At 34.5% G+C, this 18,867-nt stretch overlaps 1 protein-coding gene across 3 annotated transcripts in view; it reads right to left on the minus strand.

Annotated features, from left to right (window-relative positions):
- ANKRD12 (ankyrin repeat domain 12) overlaps positions 1 to 18,867 on the minus strand; it is a 125,493-nt gene that overhangs the window by 54,606 nt on the left and 52,020 nt on the right. For all 3 annotated transcript variants that reach the window (XM_041773016.1, XM_041773005.1, XM_041773009.1), the window contains 3 exons: positions 15,849 to 15,995; positions 11,819 to 12,019; positions 8,435 to 8,577 (listed from right to left, as the gene is read on the minus strand). In XM_041773016.1, coding sequence (XP_041628950.1) covers positions 8,435 to 8,577; positions 11,819 to 12,019; positions 15,849 to 15,995 — 491 coding nt within the window. The remainder of the gene's footprint in view (positions 1 to 8,434; positions 8,578 to 11,818; positions 12,020 to 15,848; positions 15,996 to 18,867) is intronic.

Raw genomic sequence — 18,867 nt, forward strand, 5'->3', positions numbered from 1 at the left:
ATCTTCTATCTTCCAGTGTCGTTAATGAAAAGTCTGATGCCATTCTGATTTTTTTTTTTTTTTTTTTTTACCTTACACATAATGATTTATTTTTTCTCTCTGTAAACTTCAGGACATTATTTGCCCCTACTGTTCTGAAATTCCAGGATAAATGCATTTAAAAAAAAAAAAAAAAAGATTTGAGAGAGAGAGAGAGAGAAAGTGAGACCGACCAGGAGGGACGGGGGGGGGGGGCGGGGGGCAGACATCTTGCTGAGTAGGGAGATTGATGTGGGGTTCTATCCGAGGACCCTGAGATCATGACTTGAGCTGAAACAAAAGTTGGACACTCAACCGACTGAAACACCCAGGTGCACCCCCCCCCATGATAAATGTATTTGACCTTGGTCTTCTTACATCCATGTGCTGAGCATTAAACTGCCCTTTCAATATGAAGACCCAACTTCCTCCAGTTCTAGGAAAATTTCTGGTTTTATTTGATAATGTCCCTTCTATGTTTTCACTGTTCTGTCTTCAAAGAACTCTTACTAAGATACTAGATCTCCTGAAGTAATCATTTTTCTCATTTCACCTTTATCTTTTTGCTTCCTGGTTTCTGTTATACTTCCTCAACACAAGTGACCCTTGAACAATGTGGAGTTAGGAATGCTGACCCCTGTGTAGCCAAATATCTATGTGCAACTTTGGACTCCCTAAGAGCTTAATTACTAAGGGCCTACTACTAACTGGAAGCCTCAGCAATTGTATCAGTAGTAAACACACATTTTGTGTGTTATTTTGCATCATATGCTGTATTCTTACAATAAAGTAAGGTAGAGGAAAAATACATGTACAGTACTGTATCTCATTTATTGAAAAAAAATCTGCAAGTAAGTGGCCACATGCAATTGAAATCTGTGTTAGTCAAGGGTCAATTGTAACCCACTTTTCATTTTTGCTACCATATTATTAATTTCCAAGAGGTTTTTTTCCTTCATTGACTGTTCCTTGTTTAACACATTCAGGTCTTATTTCATAGCTACAATAAACTCTTATATTTTGGGGGAAACTGATGGATTTTTGGGAAGTTCCTCATGGCATTATCCTGTCCTCCAAGTTCCTACTTTTCTTTTTGCTTGTTTTGGTCTCTGCCATCTATATTAAAGGCTTTTTTCAAATCCAGGTGGATCACTGGCTGTCCACACATAAGAGTAAGACACTAAAAAACTGACAGATGGACTTCATGCTAATTCTCATATGATAGGACTATTTCTCTTGCCTAGTTCAATTTCCCGTGGAGAAATCTTTCAACTCATGCCTAAAAACTGTAAGCCTTACTGTCAGTATTGTGGTTGCTGAAAGGAGGCTGAGGTCTTAATGTTTAGTATGTTTTACTTAATTAACTTACACTTAATCCTTACTCTCACTTACTTTTATGGTATGTCAGTCTAGAATATATGGTTCATATCTATCTGGACATCAACCTCCTTTTATCTGCCAGAGTGGAAAGGTGTAGTCATCTGGTTATATAATGTTACTAAGGGACAAAAAGACTTTGATTCATTTCTCTTCTTTACAGTCCTAACGTAACAGGTACTTCTAGAAGTACCACCAGAAAGTGGGATACTTCCGGGTACCACGAATTCCTAAACTTTATAGGCTTTCTTGGATTCTGTGTTGGAATGGCTTTGGTTTCAGTTTTCTTTGATTTTCTAAACCAGGGGTTGGCAAATTTGGTCTATAAGCCAAATCTGGCCAGCCACTGAAGAACTGTTTTTATATTCTTTTAAAATACTTTAGGGGTGCCTGGATGACTTGGTCGATTGAGTGACTAACTCTTGATTTTGGCTCAGGTCATGATCTCAGGGTTGTGAGATCAAGTCCCATGCTGGGCTCTCTGTAGGGCATGCAGTCTGCTTAAGATTACTTCTCTCTCCTCCCTCTGCTATTTTAAAAAGGATTCATAAAGGAAAATTAGTTCAGAGGAAGAGAGTGGGAAAAAAAGTGAGGAGAAAGGAAGGGATGGTGGAGGCGGCATGTAGCCAACAAAATCTAAAATATTTACTATCTGGCCCTTTACAGAAAAAGTTTGCCAAACCCTGTTCTAGATCAGTAAACCACTCAATTCTTCTAGTTTCCATCTCCCAAAATATTGGTTTTGTTTCTTCTGTTTTTGTTCTTGTGCATTTGTCATTTAGAGTCTCCTCTTACTGTCATTTTAGGGGTTTGGAAAAGGTAACCGAAATAAAACTTTTTAGTTATTATAAATAATACTGTAGTGTACACCTTTGTAAGTTGAGAATTTTCCATTTTTAGGCTTATTTCCTTAGGTTAGAGCTCTAAGATACAAAAATAGAATGCAGGATCTTGATATTGCTGAAAACTTTCTACACCCATCAGGAAATAATCAGCAAATACTTATTACGTGTCTATGATGAGTCAGGGACAGCTTCTTAATTCAGACGTTACAAAACCCCAACATAGATAATCCTTTACAAATTATTCTGACATGCAAATAATCATTTATGCTAAAAAGGATTTAAAATAACTTAAAGTTGCTTAAAACACAAGAGGGAACAAATTCAAAATAGGTAAAAATGGTGAAATTAGAGATAGGTATCTAAAACAGAACTAGGAAAAAGGCATTTCAAAAATACGTATCATGAAAAACTATGCATACTTGCAAATAGTAAGCTAAAGATTAGGTTCTTAGTAAGTTATGTTAATCTTCTTGCTCTAAATAATTTTAAAAAGGGCACAAAACTGCTATCTTTCTGTCTCTCTCACCTTAGAAATGTTTTATGGATGGCTGAAATTGTTCTAAGTATTACTGAAAGAAATTCAATTGTTAGGTAGAGATTCATAATAAATGGTACAGATAGATATATACAAATGAGAGTCTGGTGGCTCTCATTTCCCTCCTCCTCTTTGGGTGTAAGTAAAAGAACAAGGAGAAAATAGCTCTGAATTGTGACTCCTACTATCCTAGGCATGTTGGTAGGAGGAAAAGCAAGGATCCCTTGAAAGTAGCATGCCAGTCTCCCTTTGGAAAGAGACTGGAAGTAGTGTTTGAGTCCCTGTAAGTAATGAACTCAAAGGTCAGCCTCTGGAAATATTTGCAGCTCTGTGCACATTTAGAAAGTTGTATTCATATAAACGTGTCTAACAAGGCATAATTCTTTAACATATTTAAAAACTAGGAAATCTGTATCACTTTAAAGAAAAACAATTCATCTTTGATAAACTATTAATAATGTTTTTAAAAAGAAGAACAAAAAGTGCAATATTTAAAATATCATAGCCAGGGTGCCTGAGTGGCTCTATTAAGTGTTCAACTCTTGGTTTTTGGCTCAGGTCATGATCTCAGGGTAGTGAGATCTCCATGCACTCCCCCACCATCTCCGCCCCCCCAGTCCCTATCCACATGCATGTGCTTCTCTCTTAAAAAAAAAAAAAAATCATAGCCAGAAAATAAGTCACTTTCTGATAAATGCAGTGGAAAAGGAAATGTACCCTATATATTGTCAGGCCTTATAAATGAAGTCTTGTTATCATATAGGCATATACAGATTGCTAAGGGAGCAGAAAAGACTGGTCCAATGGTAAGCAAAAATCAGTTTAGGAAAAATAACATTTATAGGCTGCATTTTTCTTCAAAATTAGAACTTTGATAATCATGAAAAATACCTTTGAGAAAAAAGTAAATAAGAAAAATAGCATTTTTAGTTTTCCAAATTTGTTTCTAAAATATTTGGGTATATATGAAAAATACTAATGTAAAGGTAGCTTTTAATCTTTTACCTCTGACATTTCTATATAATTTTAGATTTCAGGGTATGTTTATATGCACAGTATCTTTTTCCCCTTCAAAATATCCCCTTTAGATAGGTATTATCTATTACATAATTTAAAGATGAGGAAATGGAGAGTCAGAGAAAAATAACTTGTTCACAATCACTTGGTTGGTAAGTTGGTTTTTTAGGCAGCTTAACATTGAAATTTTTCCTGCATGTCAAAAAAGAAAATACAGCAGAGAATGTTTGCTGCTAAAGAAAGAGAAAAAGAGGATTTTCCAGCAGAAAGGTATGAAAAGATATGAAAATCTAAACTAGGACATCACGAAGCATGTCTTATCTTTCTCACTAGAGACTAGAGACTGTATTAAATAATAATTCTCCCAGATTACTGAGTCATTATCTCATTTTCTGTGAAAAGACACTGAGATTAGAGCACCTGGGTGGCACAGTTTAAGTGTCCAACTGTTGGTTTTGGCTCATGTAGTGATCTCAGGGTCCTGAGGTCTAGCCCCGTGCCAGGCTATGCACTCAGTGTGAAGTCTGCTTGAGGTTCTTTCTCCCTCTCCCACTCGTGCTTCCTCACATCAATCCATAAATCAACCAACCACTCTCACACATGTAAATAAATAAATCTTTTTTTAAAAAAAGACATTGAGATTTATTCCTTTTGGTCCCTTAATCTGGAGTCACATTAATTCAATAAACCTGGGAATGTCTTGGAAGAGAGGGATTTCTTATGTCAACGCTCCTCCACACTCATGGAGAGGCCGAGGGTATTGAAATGTAACAGGCCACACAGTCTTAACAAGACACACCAGAGCTTATTTGATTATTGTGGTAATTAAAAGAAACAATACCAAAAAAAAAAAAAAAAAAAAAAAGAAACAATACATATAAAACATTTATAACACTTCTTTTCCCACAGTGAAAACACAAATACTGCTGTGAGAAGTTAATGTAATGTAGTTCACAAAATAATAACACAAACTAAATGATCAGAGGGAAGTTATCCATATTTAGCTTCATATCCCACTCATTTTATCATTTGAATACTGAGGATTTTTCTTGCAGCAAAATCTGATTTTCATTTTTGTTACCCAGTTGGTTTTTTATATTATTTGACTTTGGGAAATATTCACTGAAGCCTATTGACTCAAAGAAGGCAAACAAATGCAACTACCTGAAAATGCAAAGTTATAAAAACCTCAGATAAATAATTTATGTGACACTTCATTACCAAGTCTTCCTTAATATGAAAAATTGCAGTAGTTCCAAATGTTATTCAGATCAATAAGCAATAATATCTTCATTTGTAAATGAAACGGTGCTACTTATATGCAGACTGTTCAAATATACCTCAAAGAAAAAGTTATTTATGGCACAGTTTCAAGCAGAGGAAATTTCTGACTTTGTGGAATTCAGAGTACAAGATATTAAAAGTGATGGTAGTGAAGACTAAGTGTTCTTCCAACTTAAAAATAAGTGTTGTATATAATACCAGACTTGCTGTAAGATAACTAAACCTTCTCTTCTATTACTATCACTGGGCCATTCAATAGGAAAACAATGTATGAGGACACTTTTTTAAAGGGAATTTCCTGACCTTATACCATATGAGGTTCACTTGGGATTATATCACTGTGAAAATAAAGTTTTACCCATGTCAGGAGTTTGGGGTTCACATAGGGCAATGTTTGACTCTTGCTTGGAGAAACCTGAGAGTGAACAGTTGATTGTATTTGCTGCTGGTAAGCAAGGAGGGAAAGCAGTCATGGAAACAGATCTGCATGTTCACTAGTGGTGGGCAATGGTGTGTGTTGCCCTGGGCTATGTCTGGACTATAGACTGGAGTGGAGAGGCAGCTGCATATGGATCAGCAGGGCAGGTAATGGTGCTGGGCAGAAGCTGCCAACTGACGTTTATAGTGGATAAACTGCTCAGATACCCTCTTCTGGGCCAAGATACTTACACCTCCAGATGCTGGGAGTATTGCTCACTAATAACTGCTAGCAAAGTTCCTCACCAGGAACTGACATGGCCAAAGGGAGTAGAAGTACATAAGGGTATGCCTCCTTGCCATCAGCAGCTTGCATTCCATTGTGGGGGCACACAGACCTAATGCTTACCGCAAATCAAAGCATCTCAGAAGTGCATCCTAGTATCAAGGACTCCCAAAAGATTGGCTGAAGTGTTGGTGTGGCTGCACTGCAGTTCAGATTCTCCCTGTTATCTCCTGCTCCTGTCACATCCTTACAGGTGTTGTTCCTGAAATCATATCCCTCTTTCCTCCTTTCCTCTGCAATCACCTGAAAATTTCTGTCTCAGAATCCCAGGACACCCAACCTATGGTATATGTGGGAGTGGTTCTAGGAGCAGTGTCTAAAACAGGATTTCTGAACTGGATTACATGCTCGCTGCCATGATTTAGATAGAGTACTGACAGTCCTAACATACCGTGGTCAGGTCACACTGTTCAAACTTTCAGGTCTTTTAGAAAAGTACCTGGAAAGTACTAATTGTAATGACTGTGCTTCTCTTCTCAAGCCTTCACAGCCAGGCAAATGCACCTTCTCCATTCCTGAAGAGAAGTCTTCCTCAAAATAAGAGTACGTTTTTGGGTTTAGACAACACGGTGGAGAACAGTTTAATGGGATTTTTCTTAAGTCAGAAGGATTGAATAAAAGTTTCTCTAAGACAGAATGAGTTTCCAGCCTCCCCTCACCACTGTCAAACGTAATCCTCTAATGCTTGGCTTCCAGAATGCTAGAAAACATTCTTATGTTATCCAGACAGGAAAGTAGAATATTGCTTTCTGGAGAAACTATCTGTCCCAAGAGAAGGACCTACAAATACTGACATTTAGGAGACCTCTGACAAAACTGCTATCTTGTCCCCCAGACATGTTATAGAGAAGCCTGACAGCCAACAAGCTCTGCACATTATACATCACTTCAATCAGGCTTTTTAGAGCTTCACTCAAATATGAAGGAACAGAAGTTTACAGAAAATCTCTAATGTGAGAAATACACCAAATCAGAGCAATAACATGTGAAAGATCTTGGGAAATCAGTGACCATGCAGGAAGTGGAATAAACCACTTAATATCCTCAGAGAATTAAGATGGGCATCCAGGAACTGGAAATCTCATGGAGAGACTGAGAATCCCACATGGGATTAATGGTAAAGCAATATTCTAGGACAGCATCCATGCTACAGATCTAAAGAGCAACTAATCCAAATCAGATCAGGATACAAGATATCTTGTATATAGGGGATATGAGAAATCCGCCCCCCCCCATCAGTATTTCTCAAAAGTAGTAAGCTGATCAATGTGCTTTGTTTTATTTACAGGCATTCAGGCATTTAAGAGTTATGTCACAGAGTAAAGAAGAACAAAAATAGATGCATGGAAAACTAACAAAAAAACCAACCAACCAAACAAAACACAACCAAAAAACCACAAACAAGGCAATGTGTTAATCTAGAAAATAAAAAATCCAAAAAAGAAAAAACAATTATATATAGTGCAGTATTGACTGGTACAGACCAGACAGTATAGATTCTGTGAGTCTCTGAGCAGCAATGAAATCCTTTGCAGGAGGTCAATAAATAATAACTAAAAATTAAAAAACAAAGGCAGCTTCATCTTGTTAGAAATACAGAAGTAACTACTAGAATAAAAACCTACAATAGTTGCTTTTGGCAAAAGATACTGGGAAGTGGGAAGAACAGAAGGAGTCTGCAGTTATCTTTAAAAGCTGAATAGTACTTTTCAGCTTTTTAAATTATGTCCAAATATTCTTTGACAGAAGTAAAAAGTATGTAAAGAGAAAACCTATTTATCTGAAATGCAAAATCCTGCTTTAGAAACATTGCTTATAGTGCCCCAGGTTGTTCTGTTCTCATTGTAAGCAGATTACTGCAACACAATTAAGCATTAAACACACTTAAAACATGAGCTTCAAAAAAATAAAAATAAAAATAAAAACAACAACAACAACAACAAAAAAAAACCATGAGCTTCATTACAACAAACATGGGTTTAGTTTTATTTTAGAATGGGTTTATCTTTGATATCAACATGCCAAAGACTGAAAATGCAAATGGAATTTAAAACCTACCAGGGTTCATAGAGTTACATCAAAACAAACTAAAAATGAAGTTTAAAGATGCCATTAATCTGTAAGCATATATAATCATGTTTGATTACGTTTTTAGTATACACGGAAGTCATCTAAATATGCTAAATAATGTCAGCTAAAATTCAGGAATGCAGGTTGCATAACAAGAGGTTGTTAAAATTAGTAAGTCTAAAAAAATATATAGGCAGGAGTACTCAGGAAAATTTTAACTGTAAGTAAAATCTGCCTTAACCACTACACCTACTTATCTGACAGTAGAAGCCCTTGCAATAAAAATTTTACCATCCTGTTTAATTATCAAGTCAGACAGATTTTATGAAAAGATAGGATATGTAAATCTGTCTATGATAGGAATTAGCAATGAGAAGGCAGAAAAAAGGAAAAATAAAACATAGATGAGCTGACCAGGTAATGAATGAAATAGGACATGAGATGATATGACTAAGAAGTGAACTAACTAACTCTGGGTTGAATAAATACTTTGCAAATGTATACTGATTTTTCTATCATACTTACATCTCTGTGCCCACTACTAGCAGAATCATGGAGTGGAGTGTCATCATCTAATCCTTGTGTGTTAACATCTGCTCCAGCTGCTATAAGTATCTTAGCAACATCATAATATCCAACGTTGCAAGCTTCATGCAATGGTGTCCAGCCTAAAGTTAGAATATTAATTTAACATGGTTAATCTGTACTAATTCAAAATATGTCTTTTAATATACATAAACTGTGTGAGTTACACTAATTCTAATGCATGTAGTACAGAAGAAAAAAAGAATGATGAACAAGCTACTGGAAATAAACATGTAAGAACACTACCAATTTTATAGAAGGTTCATTTATGTTAGTATTATTTCCTTTGGGGATAAATTATCTTACCAAAATATTAAACATTTAAGCTTATCCAATGAATATAAATTTGCTATAATTTATAGTAATCATCTGAACTATGGAAAAAGAGCAGAGAAAGCAGACAAAAGTTTTTTTTTTCAGACAAAATATTAATAAGCTTGTTAAAGGATTTCAACAAACAAAAAAACCCTATGTTTTAAGGGTTTTCATCTTTCCAGACTTAATATCTACTTTAACTAAAATAAATTTGCCATTACAGTAACTTTGGTAATAAAAAAAAGTAATGTGTTCATGAAAGAAAAAATTAGAAAACAAAAAATACAAAGCAGAAAATAAGCATCACCCATATTCCACCCAAATATAACACTTTCAAGGATCTAGTCTAAATCCTAATTTTTCTCCCTCTTAGACTTATTAATTTCTTAAGGTAGGCTCCATGCTTAGCATGGAGCCCATCTTGGGGCTTGAACTCATGACCCTGAGATCAATATCTGAGTTGAGATTGGGAGTTGGACACCCAACAGCCTGAGGCACTTAGTCAGGGACCTCTAGATTTATAATTTTAAAGCAAAACTGGGAAAGTTGTTTACCTGTCTTCTACTTACTGCAGTGAAAATAATCTCCCATGTCATTAAACTTCTACAACACAGTGTAACACTGATTGATACACCATAATTTATTTAAGCAAGATCCTATTACTGGGCATTTTGCAATTTTTAAAATATTAAAAACAATGCCGCAAAAAATACCCTTACAACTAAATCTTCATGCATAGCCATGACTAAATATTTAAGGTAAGTTTTTAGAAATGGAATTAGTAGATCAAAACCCTTTTTGGTTTCTGAAATATAATGATGCATAATATATTCTTCTGATATATAATATGGAGTTTTCTTCTAGAGTGGATGCTATGCATTTTAAGTTTAATTCTTTAAAGCAGATCCTGTTTATTGCCCTTTTTACTATTCACACCAAATAGAGAAATGAATTCCAAGTGAATTCTAATAGGGCTACATGTAAAGCAAAACAAAAACAAAATTTGGAAATGAAAAAACAGAGGGATATAGTTTTATTATATAGGAATAGAGAAGGACTTCTAAAAAAAGAATCAAAGAACCCATAAACAAAAAGATTAACTGGCATTATGTAAAAAATTAAAATTTTAGTGTAATAAACAACATGGAAGTGAAAATTCAAACACAGCCACAGATAGTGAAAACCTTTATAATATTTGAGAGAATTAAGACCTACACTAAGCAAAGGGCTCTTACATATTAATAATACTGCCATAAGACAAATGGCCAAAAGACTCCATCTTGCAAGTCACAATATATACATAAATTTATAGTACGCACTAGAAGAAATATTCAGTGTCACTACTGATTAGGAAAATCCAATTTGGGCAGCCCCTGTGGCTCAGCGGTTTAGCGCCGCCTTCAGTCCAGGGTGTGGTCCTGGAGACTGGGGATCCAGTCCCGCGTCAGGGTCCCTGCATGGAGCCTGCTTCTCCCTCTGCCTGTGTCTCTGCTCTCGCGCTCACTCACTCTCTCTCTCTCTCTCTGTGTCTTTCATGAATAAATAAATAAAATCTTAAAAAAAAAAAAAGGAAAATCCAAAGTAAGGACTTTTTTTCATTTGTCAGATTGTTTATAATTAGACCGATAATATCCAGCTTTAGTAAAGATGTTAGGAAAAGGGCTCCTGATAGTAGTATACTGATAAAAAAAATTTTTTTTGGCGGGGGGGGGGGGGGGCATTTGCCTGTATTAAAATTATTTATTTATTTATTTATTTATTTATTTATTTATTTATGACAGTCAGAGAGAGAGAGAGAGGCAGAGACACAGGCAGAGGGAGAAGCAGGCTCCATGCACCGGGAGTCCGACGTGGGATTCGATCCCAGGTCTCCAGGATCGCGCCCTGGGCCAAAGGCAGGCGCCAAACCGCTGCGCCACCCAGGGATCCCTATTAAAAAAATTTTTAAATATGCATCCCCTTAACAGCTTCTGTTCTGAAATTCTAAAACCCTTCTATAACTATACACTGAATTACTTTTGTAGGAGTGTTCAATAAAGTATTGTCCATTGAATCTATACTATGCAACAGTATGCAGCTGTTGAAATGAATCAAATAGAACCACTTATACGTATTGACAGAAATATCTGTAAGACATTAAGTAAAAAAAGTCAGGTTACAAACCTAAAGACTGATAGTATAGATGGAATGATTTAATTTTTTTAAAAAAGCCTATATATGAATAAATGTTCACTTTATACATATGATAAAAATGCACAGAAAGGATAACCTCCAAATTGGTAAGACTTCTGTGGCAAAAAAAAAAAAAAGAAGAAAGAAAAGAAAAAAAAAGAAACTATACTGTACAATGTGAAACTAAAGGGATCTCTATATTGTTCCCTGCATGCTTTAACTGTTTGAATTCTTTACAGTAAGAATGTACTGGTATGGTATTTGAGTAATTAAAATAAAACACTATCATGCTCAAAGTTCTCATGTTCAACTGAATAATGTCCTTCAAAGACTTATGAAGTAACACTTTGGAAAATTCATCTACAATAGAATCTAAATTGGATAAAGAATTTTATGGTAATAGGTAATTTTAGGATTTAGACTAGATTCTTCAAGTTTAATATTTAAAAATTTGAGAATCTGAGTAGTTCTTCTTTTTTCTTTTTTTGATTTTATTTATTTATTCCTGAGAGACAGAGAGAGGCAGAGACATAGGCAGAGGGAGAAGCAGACTCTATGCAGGGAGCCCGATGTGGGACTCGATCCCGGGACTCCAGGCAGATGATGCTCAACTCCTGAGCCACCCAGGCATCCCAAAAATTTGAGTAGTTCTTGACATAGAATTGCAGCAGAGGATCTGGGTTTTATGTACACAGTCCCAAAGAATTTTATAATAAAATACACTTTTAGAACTTTTTTGTTTCAGCAAGAGGAATGTAGGAATGCAGATAACACAAGAATCTGTTTAGATGATAAATTTTGGTTCCTGAGCATTAATCTTATAATAACTAGTCTTACCTGCAAAATCTTTCACATTCACATTTGCCCCTAAACTTATTAATTCTTTGACTTGTTTCACGTCTCCTCGAATAGCTGCCATGTGTAAAGGAGTTTCACCACGTTCATTTCTTTTATTAACTTTATCTTTTTGTCGAGATGAGGAACTGGGAGTTTTCTTCTGGGCTGGTGTTGTTTGTGATGGATGATTTGGTGTGGAATCTGTAAGAAAAAAAGGTAGTTAACAAAAATTTTAAAGCTAAATATTTTGTATGTTCATTGGTTTGTAATACGTAATTTCCTGGAATGGGGGAATATCTTCTCACCCTAACATTCCAAAACTTGGCTTAGATGATATATTAATATTTAACCAAATACATGGAAATTTTCCTTTAGGGTTTTCAAATATTGCATGAGCAAATTTAGAAAAAATGTTTTATTCTGTCAATTTATAAAACTGGCTTAAAGTGATAACGAAGTATCAAATATGTGCCCTAAAAGTGTTGCTCAATGAATAACCAGATAAACTGAAAAACAAAAACAAAAACAAAACAAAAAACAAAAAACCCCAAAACACCAAAAACCCAAAAAACCAATCCCAACGTATGTTATTTTAGTATTCCAACACCTAGATGAAATGACACTGAAGGCTAGAGTTCACACTTCTAACTCAAAGTTCTATGCTGATATTAACTAAACATTGAGGTCATAGCTGATTTTAGCATAACAATGAAGCTTCAGATCAGCAAGAAATAAGGACAGTCTGGGAAAGACTTTAAAAAAATGGGCTGATAAAAGAGAAAACAATTTGCTTTGCTTTGATTCTCATGTTTTGATTTTTGCTCCAGTACCAAAAACAAGATGATTAAACAAGATGATACCCAAAGTTCTCCCTCTTGTCCCAATTTCAGAATTACTTGGAAAAAAACAAAACACAATAGGTTCCTTAATCAGTTAAGGATTTCAGACATGTACATTGTTAATAATTAATTCTGAGAATTTACAACTATTTAAAAGAAACAACTATTCTATGAGAAGAAAAGTCTATGGAAAATAAATTTCCAACATCATAATTTTCTTGCAAACTGACATGATTAGAGAACTAAAGTACTATCATTCTTTCCTCAATTAGAAAAAAGCTGCATATTACTTTTGGATTTTGCATCAGTTTCCTATCTGGACTTCTATATTGTACCTCCATAAAAGCAAGGACAGTTGTCTACCTTATTAATTACCGTATCTCAATGTTTAGAAGACTTCTTGGCACATGGTTCTTGGGATATGGTGAAACTCATGCAGTATTTGTTGAATGAATACATGAATTTTACTATAATCTTTTTAAAAAATATTTTATGTATTTGAGGGAAAGGGCATGAGCAGGGGGAGATGCCAGGGAGTGGGAGAAACAGGCTCTCTGCTGCGCATGGAGCCTGCCTTGAGGCTGGATCCCAGGACCCCTGAGATCATGACCTAAACAGAGCTGAAGTCAGATTCTTAATGGACTAAGCAACCCAGGTCCCCCATGAATTTTACTATCATCTTTATAGTCGAATTATTTACTAAGAAACTTAGCTGTTCAACTTCTTAAAAATGACAGAATATATTTTTTATTTCATACAACTTGCAAGGAATTCATACAAAATTTTGTTCATTATTTCAAAATAATATTCACATACATAAAAGTCATACGATCCATAATGGCAATCAGGATAAACGTAACATAAACATGTAAAATTAATTATGTAATGGATAAAATAATGAATCCTAAACATAACATAAACATGTAAAATTAATTATGTAATGGATAAAATAGTGAATCCTAAACTGCATGTATGTTTATATTTTGGTGAACAGCTTTGTATTTCAAGAACTTTCTACTCTAGTTCTACATATAATAAAGCTGACTACCGATCATTAAGTGAAAAGAATCAACTGCATTATCATGTGATCTTATTTATATTTTAAAACACAAACAACACAGGGAGCCTGGTTGGGTCAATTGGTTGAGCATGCGACTCCGGATCTCAGGGTTCTGAGTTCAAGCCCAATGTTGGGGGTAGAGTTTACTTGAAACAGAAACAAAAACAATCCACAAACCAAAACCAAACTACAACAAAAAATACGTATTTGCATGTTTATGCCTAGAATATTTCTAGATAAAATACTGGAGATGAGGCAAGATTAACCTTATGCCTTTTAATTTATTCTAAGAATAGAGGTTTCTGGTATTTGAAAAGTGAGTCTTTAAAAGTAAGTCTTCTCAGGGCACCTAGGTGGCTCATTTGGTTAAGTGTCTGACTCTTGATTTTGGCTCAGGTCATGATCTAAGGGTCATGAGATCAAGCCTCTCGCTGCACATGGAGCTTGCTTAAGATTTGCGCGCACTCTCTCTCTCTGCCCCACTCCCCCAGACTCCCTGCTTGTGCATGCTCTCTCTCTCTCTCTCTTTTTAAAGATTTTATTTATTTATTCATGAGAGACACACACACACACAGAGAGAGACAGGCAGAGAGAGAAGCAGGCTCCATGCAGGGAGCCCGACGTGGGACTCAATCTCGGTCTCCAGGATTACTCCCTGGGCTGAAGGCAGCGCTAATCTGCTGAGCCACCCAGGGATCCCCACGTTGAAAGTTTTAACAGTGCACAGTATCTTTAATTTGGCTATAGTCTTTCAGAAACTGGGTGGAAAGGTAGGAAAATAACCCCAAACAACATGCTCTACTTAAAAAAGCAGGAGGCCTTAAAACACATTTATTAGTGAAAGATATCAGACATACCATGATTTGATGGAATCTATAATACACAGAAACTCTAAGAATTTTACCATGTCATCATAGTTTTTTTTTTAAAAAAGAGCCAGTATGAGAAAATTTCACTAGAGAAATTGCCCGTATCAGTGCATTTCAACAGGGTGTGTTATATTACCCAAAATCTTACAGAGATGCTTTGAATTCAGAGCCAGACACAATTGATTTACTTTATCACAGTTAATGAGGACTGTACAACTTAAAATTTTTTTGTGTTGTTAGTTGCCAAAATGCATTCAATGCTCAACAGTAATTACCTTCTCAGCCCAGGTATCTGGATTTTATCTACCTTTTTATAGCTCCTTTTAATTAATTAGCAGGTTGGGTGGTTTGTTCCTTGTTTTGGTTCTACTAGAAACCCATCTAATTTTTTTTTGGAGGGCACAGAATAGGAATAACTCCCCCACCCACATACATGTAGTACACCACCTTAATTAGAAGTGTGAAATGAAATATGAAATAAATTGACGTAGTACACTGCAAACATTTTTACTTTTAAAGTAATTTAGATCTCACACCAAAAAAAACCATGGATAACATTATTGCTTCTAAAAGAGAGGAAAAAATAAAACAAGATGAAATCAGAGAGGGAGACAAGTCATAAGAGATCCTTAATCATAGGACACAAACAGGATCGCTGGAGGGGAAGTGGGTAGGAGATAGGATAACTAGGTAATGGACGTTAAGAAGGGCACATGATATAACGAGCACTGGGTGTTATATTAGACTGATGAATCACTGAATTCTACTTCTGAAGCTAATAATACATTATATGTTAATTAACTTAATTTAAATAAAATTAAAAAAATAAAAGTACTAATGTGGTAAGATTACCAGTTTATCATATCAGCAGGGTGCTAGCAAACTGAAAAGTAAACTATAAACCTCCAAGCAGCTTTACAGAAACTGGGGTAAAAGATTCTTTAGTAAAAGTGAAAGCACACAGTCTATGGATTTCTCAAGTTGAGTAACCATTTCTAAATTACCCGTTTTAGTTGACAAATATTTACTGAATGATCACTAAGTACAAAGATCCCTGCTCTTACAGGCCCTCATCTGGTGACAGACAATAGAAAATTATCAAACAAATGTAAAATTACAAACTTATTTTAAAAAGTTGTTATTAAATCCAAGAAAAAAATTAAAATTTTAAGTAGTTAAAAGTTTAAAGTAGTTAATGTTAAGATAAAGGTAGAGCGTCTGAAGAAAACTAAGAATACACATTATCTCAATAACAGTGTCACCTGGACTGTTGTCCCTTGCTGTCATCTGCATAAGAAGTGCCATCTGCTTCCGCTCAGAGAGTGGATAACCAAAAAGAATGCTAACTGGTGTGGACTTCTTATTTCCAGTTTCCTTTTTTGTTTTCTTCTTTTCTGGACCTTCTTTCTCTGGAATTATTAATAAATATGTAAGAATCTGAAACAAAGGTAAGCACTGAAAAGCAAAGCATAAGAAAACTCTAAAAAAAACAGATACTAATCATGTATATGAGAAATGCGTATAATATACAGACCAGCAATAATGTTGACAAAAGAACACTACACTTATATAAGCAATTTTCTTCCTGAATGCTTTGAAAAAAATATATTCTTAACTCTACTGTTTTCTGAGAATTAAGAACATTTAGAAGTTTGTTCCTAGTAAAATTTGTATTTTAATGATTTGTTCTTTTAAATTTTAACTTCAATAATACTTCAAACATTCCTTAGTATTGTATCTTTGAAACTTCTCTTTCATTTATTATAATTTTATTCTTCTTAATTATGGCTAAGCCCTTGTAGCAATGTTCCTTCAAATTACTTCCCCAACTCCACTGATGATTTGTACAATCTTCTAACAAGATTAAGTATTTAAGACAAATCTCATCACACAAAGTAATTATTGTAAAAAAGCATCAGATCACTTTATTCCCGACACAGGAAAACTGAACATGGTATTAATGGTATTAATCAAAGCTAAAAATGAGCAAATTAAAAATTCTCTGTGTGTGTAGGTTCGTGGGAGCATTTGACAGAGAATCAGCAAAGATTAAAAATGTCTAAGGATTTTTTTCAGAGATTTGATCCATTAAAAAAAGCCTTTCTTCTAATTTGTTCTTTCTTCTAATAATGTTCTGTATACTTTGGTTCTCTCATAGTTAATGAGCAACTGTGATTGCTGTTTTAATGATTTTCCAACTAAATAACAAATCCTTAAATACAATGAATGTACTTCTTACCTAAAATTAAAATATTTAAGGTGTAAAAATTTTATGGAAAGTAGAAATTTAAAAAAAGGAGTAAAATCTAGTAATTGGAGGAAATAAAATATACATAGAATCCAACCTTAAAATACTTTCTAAAATTGGGGGGAAAATTTCCTACTTGCAAAATAATGAATTTTCTGCTTCTAATGGCATTTTTACACAATGTTTTAAAAAGAATATGCTCTAAAGTGATACATACTTAGTTTACAGGAAAAAGTGAGATACTTAAAATTCATTTTAGAATTCTAGCCACCAAATGATCAAAGACATAATGATTACATTTTGGAAAAGAATGTAATTGTACATATTCCAAATATTCAAGCAAAAATTCAAATCAGATACTAGCATCCAATCTGAACTTTTTCTTTAATTGAGTTACCTTGGCCTTTTGTCTGAATTCATACTTTACATGAGATAGGAAAAGAAGGTAAGAAAACAGATGCTGGTATAAGATAGCTAGGTTAGAGATAACATATACCATTCTTTGAAATTGTGTTTTTAATCTGTCCCAAAGTGTGCTTTTTCAAATTTAAAGCATTCAATGAAACTTTGACCATTTGGGATCTATCCTGTGGAGAACTTGTTTCCTGACCTGTCATAAGTAAAAAATGATCATATTAATTTGAGAAAGTTTGGTACTTCTCAAGTATAACTGAAATATGTATTTATTTGTCCAAATAATGGGTCAGAATTTTAAAATTTAAATGTAGGAATATTGACACATGTGCTCATTTAACACAATCTCCTATAGACTTGAAATTCCACTGAGCCACTCTAAGACTTAAGACTACTTAAGTCTTAAGACTTAGAAAGACTTAAGATTTCTTTAGTCTTAAGACTAAAGAAAAACAGATTTTCAAAAATCCAACATCCTATCTTTCAAGATTCAGAGGAATTTAAGAAATAGAGATGTCTCAGTCTTATAATTGTGAAAACTATCATTTTCTTTTTAGGACTTGTCAGAATAAACAAAAAGATCAACACTGTCACATCTCAACTAGGTGTAGAGTATATTAAGGAGAAGAGACACAATTACTTTCTTGGGGAACTGGTTCATAAACCAATCGATGTCTTAAAAAACTAAAGAATATGACTTCCCACAAAGCAGCTACTGTGAAAGGAGTGGAGCAGTGGACCTGTAACTCCACTGGAACTAATTGGAACGTGTATATTTCAATTCTGAGAAAAAAGGCTGCCATTGCTCTCTGGTTTTAAAGCATCCACATATCTAAAAGGTGCTTGTTATATATTGACTTCCAGCAACGATACTCAGATCACGGATGGTTTCATCCCATAAAGCTCTTTCAGGTACACCTGGGCCATAGGTAGTCCTGTTTAGAAAAGTATACCTAGACACGGTAAGTGTAGACCTTTAAAATTTAATGCTGACTGTAAACATGTCCTTCACCCTGAAATTTTGATAAACAAATACACTACAGATTTATCAGCTCAATTAATAGTTTTTAGGATAATTTTAATTATTTGGTTCTATACTATCCTCACCCAGCTCCACAAATTTATAAAACAATATAAAATATACCCACAACAGAAGGTTTCTTTCAGTTTTTATAGATAAATGTCATATGCTGAAAACTGGACACTTGGATACCCAGGGACTAAATAATATTTTACATTACAAAAAAGTTAGAGATAAAATGTAAGCCCGTTTAAAAAAAAAAAAAAAAGGACAATCAAAACACTTGACTAGTTTTTCATATACTAGAGAGTATTTATATATTCTCCCATATTCTTCTATCTGAAGCAATTATGAAGCATAATACCTGGTGCCATCGCCAAATACAGTGGTTCCAATGGTAATGGCATTTCTCCAGGAAAGCTGTTTTAATCTACTGTTAAGTGTAACATGGGCAACAAAGTCAATAGACTAAAGATAGTTCGATCCAAAATTTAAAATTTTTTTTAAAAAACACTGCATGATTAAAGAGTAAGATGACATTGTCCATGAAGACCAGTACACTTGAGATTTCTTGGGAAGAATACAGAGCAAAAGAAAT

Source organism: Vulpes lagopus, chromosome 1, assembly GCF_018345385.1.
Source record: "Vulpes lagopus strain Blue_001 chromosome 1, ASM1834538v1, whole genome shotgun sequence".
NCBI lineage: Eukaryota > Metazoa > Chordata > Mammalia > Carnivora > Canidae > Vulpes > Vulpes lagopus.